This window comes from Notolepis coatsorum, assembly GCF_963971535.1.
Source record: "Notolepis coatsorum genome assembly, chromosome: 2".
NCBI lineage: Eukaryota > Metazoa > Chordata > Actinopteri > Aulopiformes > Paralepididae > Notolepis > Notolepis coatsorum.
The window spans coordinates 6,294,251-6,305,282 of NC_140166.1; the positions used below are offsets into that span (position 1 = coordinate 6,294,251).

The 11,032-nt window shown below is 41.0% G+C and overlaps 1 protein-coding gene across 1 annotated transcript in view; it reads right to left on the reverse strand.

The window, feature by feature from the left end:
* LOC311248911 (proprotein convertase subtilisin/kexin type 5-like) overlaps nucleotides 1-8,243 on the reverse strand; it is a gene marked incomplete at both ends in the record, with an annotated part of 83,281 nt that extends 75,038 nt beyond the window's left edge. Inside the window, 3 exons of the mRNA XM_084338140.1 lie at nucleotides 2,989-3,189; nucleotides 6,702-6,801; nucleotides 8,181-8,243. Of these exons, the coding sequence (XP_084194266.1) occupies nucleotides 2,989-3,189; nucleotides 6,702-6,801; nucleotides 8,181-8,243 (364 nt within the window). The remainder of the gene's footprint in view (nucleotides 1-2,988; nucleotides 3,190-6,701; nucleotides 6,802-8,180) is intronic.
* Nucleotides 8,244-11,032: the final 2,789 nt, after the last annotated feature.

Consider the following 11,032-nt stretch of genomic DNA (forward strand, 5'->3'; position numbering starts at 1 on the left):
ATAGAGTGTAGATGTGTATTACAGAGTGTAGATGTGTATTACAGAGTGTAGGTGTGTATTATAGAGTGTAGATGTGTATTATATAGTGTAGATGTGTATTACAGAGTGTAGGTGTGTATTATAGAGTGTAGATGTGTATTATAGAGTGTAGGTGTGTATTACAGAGTGTAGGTGTGTATTACAGAGTGTAGGTGTGTATTACAGAGTGTAGGTGTGTATTACAGAGTGTAGGTGTGTATTACAGAGTGTAGGTGTGTATTACAGAGTGTAGATGTGTATTATAGAGTGTAGGTGTGTATTACAGAGTGTCTGTGTGTATTACAGAGTGTAGATGTGTATTATAGAGTGTAGATGTGTATTATAGAGTGTAGGTGTGTATTATAGAGTGTAGATGTGTATTATAGAGTGTAGGTGTGTATTATAGAGTGTAGGTGTGTATTATATAGTGTAGATGTGTATTATATAGTGTAGGTGTGTATTACAGAGTGTCTGTGTGTATTATAGAGTGTCAGTGTGTATTACAGAGTGTCGGTGTGTATTATAGAGTGTAGATGTGTATTATAGAGTGTAGGTGTGTATTATAGAGTGTAGGTGTGTATTATATAGTGTAGGTGTGTATTATATAGTGTAGGTGTGTATTATATAGTGTAGGTGTATATTACAGAGTGTAGGTGTGTATTACAGAGTGTAGATGTGTATTACAGAGTGTAGGTGTGTATTACAGAGTGTAGATGTGTATTATAGAGTGTAGGTGTGTATTACAGAGTGTAGATGTGTATTACAGAGTGTAGGTGTGTATTACAGAGTGTAGGTGTGTATTACAGAGTGTAGATGTGTATTATAGAGTGTAGATGTGTATTATAGAGTGTAGGTGTGTATTACAGAGTGTAGGTGTGTATTACAGAGTGTCTGTGTGTATTATAGAGTGTAGGTGTGTATTACAGAGTGTCTGTGTGTATTATAGAGTGTCAGTGTGTATTACAGAGTGTCGGTGTGTATTATAGAGTGTAGATGTGTATTATAGAGTGTAGGTGTGTATTACAGAGTGTAGGTGTGTATTACAGAGTGTAGGTGTGTATTACAGAGTGTAGGTGTGTATTACAGAGTGTCTGTGTGTATTATAGAGTGTCAGTGTGTATTACAGAGTGTCGGTGTGTATTATAGAGTGTAGATGTGTATTATAGAGTGTAGGTGTGTATTACAGAGTGTAGGTGTGTATTATAGAGTGTAGGTGTGTATTATATAGTGTAGGTGTGTATTATATAGTGTAGGTGTGTATTATATAGTGTAGGTGTATATTACAGAGTGTAGGTGTGTATTATATAGTGTAGGTGTGTATTATATAGTGTAGGTGTGTATTATATAGTGTAGGTGTGTATTATATAGTGTAGGTGTGTATTATATAGTGTAGGTGTGTATTACAGGGTGTAGGTGTGTATTATATAGTGTAGGTGTGTATTATATAGTGTAGGTGTGTATTATATAGTGTAGGTGTGTATTATATAGTGTAGGTGTGTATTATATAGTGTAGGTGTGTATTATATAGTGTAGGTGTGTATTATATAGTGTAGGTGTGTATTACAGAGAGTCAGTGTGTATTATAGAGTGTAGGTGTGTATTACAGATAGTCAGTGTGTATTATAGAGTGTAGGTGTGTATTACAGAGTGTAGGTGTGTATTACAGAGAGTCAGTGTGTATTATAGAGTGTAGGTGTGTATTACAGAGTGTAGGTGTGTATTACAGAGTGTAGGTGTATATTACAGAGTGTCTGTATTACAGTGTATGTGTATTACAGAGTGTATGTGTATTATAGAGTAAGGTGTGTATTACAGAGTGTAGGTGTATATTACATATTACAGAGTGTCTGTATTACAGTGTATGTGTATTACAGAGTGTATGTGTATTATAGAGTAAGGTGTGTATTACAGAGTGTAGATGTGTGTGGAAGTGTGTTTCACCTGTCGGCCACACATGATAAGAATGTCCCACTGTGTGCCCTTACACACACACACATACATATGCACACACAGTACACACAAGTCCTTACTCTACTCCTCTCTCATCATATCTACGTACTCTTTGCCGTGGAAATGGCAGACGCTCAAAGTCCTAACATGCACAACATATCATCTAACTAGTGCGCAATTAATGAATAAATCACATTCTAAATATAAATAACTTAACCACTGTTAAGTTGCCTAAAGCCAGGACTCGACAGTAGCCAAATGTTACACTATAAAAACGATAGTGGACAGTCGATGATAATAAATATTTCACTTCATTAGCAGAAATAGTTTAGCAGAAAACAGAATGCCGGTCTGACAGGGGGGGGGGCAAACCATGCCGGTCTGACAGAGGGGGGGGGGAGGGGGGGGCAAACCATGCCGGTCTGACAGAGGGGGGGGGAGGGGGGGGCAAACCATGCCGGTCTGACAGAGGGGGGGGGAGGGGGGGGCAAACCATGCCGGTCTGACAGGGGGGGGGCAAACCATGCCGGTCTGACAGAGGGGGGGGGGGGGGGGGGGGGGGGGCAAACCATGCTGGTCTGACAGAGGGGGGGGGGGGGGGGGGGGGCATGCTGGTCTGACAGAGGGGGGGGGGGCATGCTGGTCTGACAGAGGGGGGGGGGGGGGGACAGAAAAGGTTTGAAAACCACTGGTCTATTGTCTAAAGCTCTCTCCCTTTCTCTTTCTCTGTCTTTCTCTATCTTCTACAGCTCTCTTTCTCTATCTCTCTGTGTCTATTTATCCATCTTCTACAGCTCTCTCTCTCTTTCTGTATATTTGTATCTATCTTCTACAGCTCTCTTTCTCTATCTATCTCTGTCTCTATCTCTTTATATCTTCTACAGCTCTCTTTCTCTATCTCTCTGTCTCTCTCTCTGTCTCTTTATCTATCTTCTACAGCTCTCTCTCTCCTTCCCTCCCCCCCCACTCTTTCCATCAGCTGAGTTCAGGGTGGGTTTAACCCTCCACTCCATGTCTCACCTTCTCCACACTCCAGTGGGACACAGAGGCCATCTTTGACATAGTATCCCAGGGTGCAGTGCAGGCAGCGGCTGGCCGCCATGCAGACGTTACACTTAGCGAGACACGGCTCACAGCGCTTCCCCCAGGAGTGGTAGTGGCCCTCTGGGCAGGCGTCGCGGCACTCCCCCCCAAACAGGTAGCGGTTCACACCGAACCTATCTACAGCAGAGACAGAAAGAAAGAAAGAAAGAAAGAAAGAAAGAAAGAAAGAAAGAAAGAAAGAAAGAAAGAAAGAAAGAAAGAAAGAAAGAAAGAAAGAAAGAAAGAAAGAAAGAAAGAAAGAAAGAAAGAAAGAAAGAAAAAAAGAAAGAAAGAAAGAAAGAAAGAAAGAGGGATGGAGAGCAAGAGTGACAGGTGTCATTCATGCTAGCAAGGAGAGGAGAGGAGAGGAGGGAAGAGGAGGAGAGAGAAGAGGAGGGGACGAAGAGGAGGGAGGAGAGGAGGGGAGAGGAAAAACAGGGAAGTGAAAGCCGATGTTCAAAACAAACAAATTGTGACAGACACACACAGATTACACACACACACACACACACACACACACACACACACACACACACACACACACACACACACACACACACACACACACACACACACACACACACACACACACACACACACACACACACACACACACACACACGCACACGCACACACACATTTCTATTGTGTGTGTGTGTGTGTGTGTGTGTGTGTGTGTGTGTGTGTGTGTGTGTGTGTAAGATAAGATATTCCTTTATTGATCATAGCAGCATGGAGGAGGGGGGAGGGGAGGTACAGGTACATGGTAATAGTAGAAAACATAATACAGGTAATTGTCAAGTTAGACAGCGCTCTCAAGGTCTGACACTGGGTGCTGTATAATACAGGTAATAAAATTATAGTAGAGTAGAAAAGTTTAAATAGGCAGTGTAAACAAGAATAACAATATAATTAGCTCCGAGTATACGCATATGAGCAAGTAGGCAGTGTAATCAAGGTGCAGATGAGGGTCTGTATGTCCTATCAGTTATATTATGCATTACAATAAATATAGTTACAATAGACACTAGAGTAAGTAAGTAACTAAGTATACAGTATACACAGGTATCAGGGGCGGATTTAGGATTGTAGGAGATCCGGGGCTTAGCCCAGATTTTTATTTTTTTTTTGGCAGGCAAGGGGTGGTTTGGAGGGGGTCCGGCACAACCCCCTCCACGACAGATTTTTATGAACCTGTACGTGCAATTTCCTGCAATATAGAGCCTTCAATCTTGACCAATAAAGCTGCTCTTTTCACTATAAAACTCAGTTAACCATAACGTAGTTATGGTTAGATTTATATATTGGGGGGGGATATATCATATTTTTCATATAATCAAAAAGTGGTGGAGCAAGAGCATACCTTTGCTCCCCCAAGTTCAATAGTGGGAGAGCAGAGATGCTCCGAATGCTCTTATGGCCAGGCGTCTATGATTCACTGATACAAAGTAAAATAGTGCAGTGCAATAAAATAGTTAGTCAAATAGAATAAAATAATGCAATAGTGCATTGCAATAAAATAGTTATCATCGTATTTTTTCGGGAGGCCGGTAAGGAGTGCATTACAGTAGTCGAGTTGGCTTGAGATAAAGGCATGGATCTGGTTTTCAGCGTCCTTTTGATTTATAAATGGACGTACTTTAGCTATGTTTCTAAGGTGGAAGAATTAAGTTTTTGTCAACTTGTTGATTGTGATTTAAAGCTTAGTTCTGAGTCTACCATGACACCAAGACTTAACTCACTCAAATACAGTTAGCAGCTGGATAGACCACAGATGGAAATGAGCTTCTGCTAAATCTGGTGCAAACATATTTTCATGTAACAATGATGAATTGTAAAAAAAAAAAAAAAAAATTAAATAGATTTGGGGCTTTTCAGAATACATCCGGGGCTTGAGCCCAGGTAGCCACCCCCTAGCTCCGCCCCTGACAGGTATGTATGGCGTGATATACGGTATACATTGTCTGTTTAGGTAGGCCGTTTAGGTGGGAGTCAGACACACTCAGTGATCAGATATTCCTAGTAGTTCTCAAGTTCTGCTGGCAGCGGTCCCTGTCCACTATTGTGGAGCCTGATGGCCGCTGGTACAAAGGACTGGCCGAGGTGGTTAGTGGTGTGTCTGGGGGCTATGCGTCTGTGGCTGAACGTGCTTTTCATCTTGACTCATCATAGGGGGGGTGGGAGCAGTGTTGCGTTCCTCGTGGGACTGGGTTGCATGCCGTGCAACCAAAGTTTTGTGAGCAGAAGCGTGTGCACGCACACACACGGATGTGCACGGCACGCGCATGCACACAAGAATGCGCTGCACTCGCCAACTCGCTAAGTACCCACCTGGGCTACTTTGCATATCAATAGTGCCGGTCGTCAGGTGTGTTAAATACGTTCTTCAGATACATTCACACAGAACTTGTGAATGAAATGTGTTACATTCCATTCGTAGAGGCAATTAGGCATTGTCTTTAGTCTGTGCTTAAGCGAGGGAACATTTATGCGCATGTGTGGGAGCGTGCGTGCACGTGGCGTCATTAGCGTGCATGCAACCAGTGTTGATATGAGGAACGCAACACTGGGTGGGAGGGATTCTCCAGGATAGCAGCCAGTTTCCTTCTCATCCTCGTCTCTGCCACCACCTCTAGTCTAGGTAGCTCGACTCCCACCACAGAGCTAGCCTTCCTCACCAGCTTGTTCAGTTGGTGTCCCTTGAGTTGATGTAGCCCCCCCAGCATTGTGTGTGTATGTGTGTGTAATAGGATCTTCCCAGTGTAAATATGTCATACTACTGTGTGTGATTGTGTGATAAACAGCTATTCTATTCTATTACATTCTATTACATTCTATTATATTATATAACATTCTATTACATTCTATTATATTATTGTGTTACACTCTACCACCAGGGTCAGTCTGGGAATCTCTTCAGCTGAGGAACGCTCACTTCATCAATACAATAAAGGTTTAAGTTAAGTTAAGTACAGTATTATCTAAGGTACAGAAGTACTAAAGTACAGTCCTTTAATCAGAAGGTCACATGTTCAATCCCTGCAACAGCCAAAGTGTTCATCCCTGTTGAATTGTCTTACCCCTACTGTATATACTGTAGGAAACATTAATAATCTTCATCATAAACATTTGATTTACCTGCAGTAGAGCAGGTAGAGGTGCAGTGCCTTGGTCAAGAGCATTTCCACAGGGATGTTGTGGGAATTGAACTTGTGACCTTCTGATTACAGGAGTCTCTCTAACCTGGAATGTTTTGCAGTGCACTTTAAAACTCAATTCATTAGTATCTATTGGTCAGTTTACATTTTTAATAGCAAACGTCACTACAGTCTGCAGTTGTTTTTAATTATTTTAAATGTCTAATTGATTGACTTTCTGTTTCCATTTGTTGTATTATGTTTTGTATTTCTCAACATCATTGTAAATGAGAGCTTGCTCTCAATGATCCTTGGAGATTAATTAATGAATGAATGAATAACCACCCTGCCTTATGATAATAATAATAATAATAATAATAATAATAATAATAATAATAATAATAATAATAATAATAATAATAATAATAATAATAATAATAATAATAATAATAATAATAATAATAATAATAATAATAATAATAATAATAATAATAATAATAATGATAATAATACCCTTGTCACAGCTGGTGCAGTTGTCAGGTCCTCCATCATTACAGTCTTGGCAGGTGTGGTGGCACAGGTGGCACTGCCTCTCCAGAGCATAGCGCCCCCGCTGGCAGCGGATAACACAGCGGCTGTCGTCAGAGAACCTGTGTGTGTGTGTGTGTCGGGGTGGGGGGTAATGGCTCACAGTGAGTAGGTTGGACAACAACACAAGACCAGAGCTGTTAGAGCAGTATATATATATATATATATATATATATATATATATATATGCATGCATGTGTGTGTGTACCATAAATCTTTGATTAATAACCCTGGTTTTTATTTGTGTGTATCACTGAAGTCAACCGGTCTTCTATACATGGGTCTATACGGGACAGGCCTTTAATTCCTTTCACACAAAACTCGTATAATCGAATAACATATCAGTTACAAATAATTAATTTGATCTTGCTCTGAGAGACAGCGCTAGTGAATGTAGAGATAAATGACACTTTGTTTCCAGTTGTCACAATACAGTGCTGCTGGCACATACAAGCTACCTATAGCTGTCCAGTTCAGCACTGGACAGCGCCCAGCCACAATACAGTGCTTCTGGCACATACAGGTTACAGTACATATAGCTGTCCAATTCAGCACTGGACAGCACTCAGCTACAGTACCTATAGCTGTCCGTTATATGACAGTGCTGCTGGCACATATAGGCTGCCAAACAAATTAATGATTTAAAACAGGCGCCCAGCTGCACACGCATGTGACTGATATTTTAATGCAAGTAAAAACATTTAAATAAACTGCTTTGCAGGGTTAATGGCAATACACAATGAATGTAGACCCGGCTTCTAATTGAGACAGAGCTCTATACGTGAATGAGCTGTGTTATTGAGTGTGTGTGTATATACACACCTCTACATGTAAAGTATATCATTAAACGTTTGTTTCTGTCATCTGGCATCAACCAAAATCTTCTATCTGAAGCAAGTGTGTAGGGTTAGTGGTAGATGATATAATAGGGTGGAGGGTTAGTGGTAGATGATATAATAGGGTGGAGGGTTAATGGTAGATGATAGAATAGGGTGTAGGGTTAATGGTAGATGATAGAATAGGGTATAGGGTTAGTGGGAGATGATAGAATAGGGTATATGGTTAGTGGGAGATGATAGAATAGGGTATATGGTTAGTGGGAGATGATAGAATAGGGTATATAGTTAGTGGGAGATGATAGAATAGGGTATAGGGTTAGTGGGAGATGATAGAATAGGGTATATGGTTAGTGGTAGATGATAGAATAGGGTATATGGTTAGTGGGAGATGATAGAATAGGGTATATGGTTAGTGGGAGATGATAGAATAGGGTATATGGTTAGTGGGAGATGATAGAATAGGGTATAGGGTTAGTGGGAGATGATAGAATAGGGTATAGGGTTAGTGGGTGAGAATAGGGTGCAGGGTTAGTGGTTAGGGACCTGGCATTAGGGCAGCTAGTACAGTCGTCTCTCTCTGGACCAGAACACTGCCCACAAGTAGCGTCACACAGATGGCACTTTCCATGGTGGGTCATATACTGACCTGGAGATGCACAGGGACAGGGACAGGGGACAGCGCTTAGAGGGACATAGAGACCATTCTGAATAATTGATTACCTCAGACAAAGAACCGTATAACTCTGTTTCTAGAGGAACAATGTTTAAAGACAGTAGAGGCCGAGTACTTTCTGGTGATATATCACATTCACACTCCAAGTGATTTGGATTGATTTTACAATTGCAATATGGGCAATATTATGTTATGCCATGTTATGTTATAACATGTCCAAGATTATGTTATATGGTTCTTCATCTCAAGGGTTCAATTATAATTACAACAATATCAATAATAATAATAAAATATATACAGGACAGATGGCATGTGGGGGACTTCTACCATGGCAACGTTTCTCTGAGGTACATTCATGTATAGATTAGGCAACAATAGAAAGGTGTCTACAGTATTTGAATGTAAGCCAAAAAACAATGCTGCTTTATTTTTGAAATGATGAAAAAATATATCCACCCTTATAGGGACTGCTACCATATCATTCCATTGAGCTGTAATTAACACAACAAAAGGATTCAATGTCCCGATGACATCACTGGTGGCCATATTCAAACTAATTTACTCTCGATAATGGTCAAACTAAATGAATGTGTGTAGAACTGTTTATGGATGAGATTATGTCCAAAATAAATCAGTATTGTTTTTTGATGAAGTGCCCCTTTAAGAGTCAGTAATTGTTTCTGCATTTAATTAAGCATTAACCCTTTCAGTGCCAGCGATGACATATCTCGTTTTATCAGACCCCCCATTGAGTGCAGACGACGACAAATGTAGTTTGTTTGCCGTATTTTTTTTTATTGGCAATTTGAATTAATATTTCATCAATAGAGCCTCGGGTTAGTGCTGCAGAGTCTCTCTGAGCTCAATTGGGAAGATACCGCCCCCTATCGTCTCTCCCTGTGTAACTGCACCCCATCAGCTCAGACTGATACAGGGGGGCCTGTACCTGTTCCGCAACAGTAAGTGACTTCCGGGGTAGGCCTGATTGGCCCCGACAGGCACGTGACGCGGCAAACTCAGGACGCGCAACGAGGCTGCTGAGAGCTGTCGCGCGGAAATAGGCTGTCTATTGCCATTCTCTAACACAAACTCTAACCTTAACCAGCTCCTTAACAGCGCCTAAACTTAACCGTTCTAACCTTAACCAACTCCGAAACAATGCCTAACCTTAACCTTAACCATGCCTAACCTTAACCATAGAAAGAATATTGCCATTCTCTAAGACAAACTCTAACCTTAACCAGCTCCTTAACAGCGCCTAAACTTAACCGTTCTAACCTTAACCAACTCCGAAACAATGCCTAACCTTAACCTTAACCATAACCATGCCTAACCTTAACCGGCGAAAGAATACACGTTAAAAAAAAATCACGTTAAAAAAAAAAAATTTGATGGGATTCGAACTCGTCAACAACGGACCGCAGGACCGCTGCTCTGCCAGGTGAGCTGAAGCGCCGAATGAAAATCATGGCGGATTTGGGCGGTTACATAATTCCGCAAGCTCTGCCGCTCCGCTCCGCGGAGCGTGCCGCGCGGCAGAGAAAGTTGCGCGTCACGTGCCTGTCGGGGCCAATCAGGCCTACCCCGGAAGTAACTTACTGTTGCGGATAAGCTATAAGCTACAGGGGGAGTGGTTAGTTTGCTCATTTTATTTTCCCGTCAAGGCATCTGAAGAGACCAAGTGATCGCCGGCCCTCAGAACAGCGACGATTATGTACAGTACCAACACTGTAATCAATAAGCGTGATCGATATTTGGAATGGCGATCAGGAATTGGAATAATCTTTTTGGATAACATCTGATCTCAGGTAAGGAATCTATTTTACCAGTCTTAGGATAATCAGACCTGTTTTCACGGAGATATAAGCGTTTGCCCTATGTGTGATGTGGCTGTGTGGCTGTGATCGCTGATGAGGAAATAAGAGAATAGATTTTTCAGCCCGCGTCTATAGCGTGCATAAGTACACATATACTATCGATAATCTAGCGTTTATTTGAAAACGATTCATAAATAGGCTGAAAAATGCCAACGTTTTTGTGTATTCTAGAATATTCCAGTAAATGCCTTTTATCACGGAATCTTTATATTTTCCTTGAAAACGAGGGCTTTTCAAAATGCTATAAAACGGAAATGAACCGATAAAAAAACAATCCGTTTCGACAATGTTGACTGCAAACAAGTCATTGATAAACGACAGGCAGATTAGACACATAGCCATAATTTAAGAGAGAGAATATGCGTTCACAACGCTATCATTGAAGTCGGTGGTGGCATTTAACAGGGTTTTACCATGTTCACCAGTGGTAATCAAAGTGTTAAATCACGCATAGGAGTGTGTTATACTCATTAGATCATGCCTAGGGGTGGTTGTTAGTGCGTTAGACCCCCCTAGGCGTGATCTAATGAGTATAACACACGACTTCAAGTGATTTAATGCTTTTATACAATGGCCCAATTCACCCAACCGTATTGCTATACAATAAACACACAGTAATTGAAGAATAATGGAGATTTATTCACAAAACCATCCACAGATAAAGTAGATCCAATGGTCTGACCAAAAAAACATTTATCGGCGGCCATTTCGTTTTTTTTAAAGGCCGCGATTTTTTTGTTGTTTCACAATGGGTCATGACAAACCAATAATTTAATAAATAATCCAACATATGTGTAACAAACTAACATATTCCAGTTGACTGTATCTTTTTTGGAGGATTCGTTCAAAAGATATTCATACTTCCAT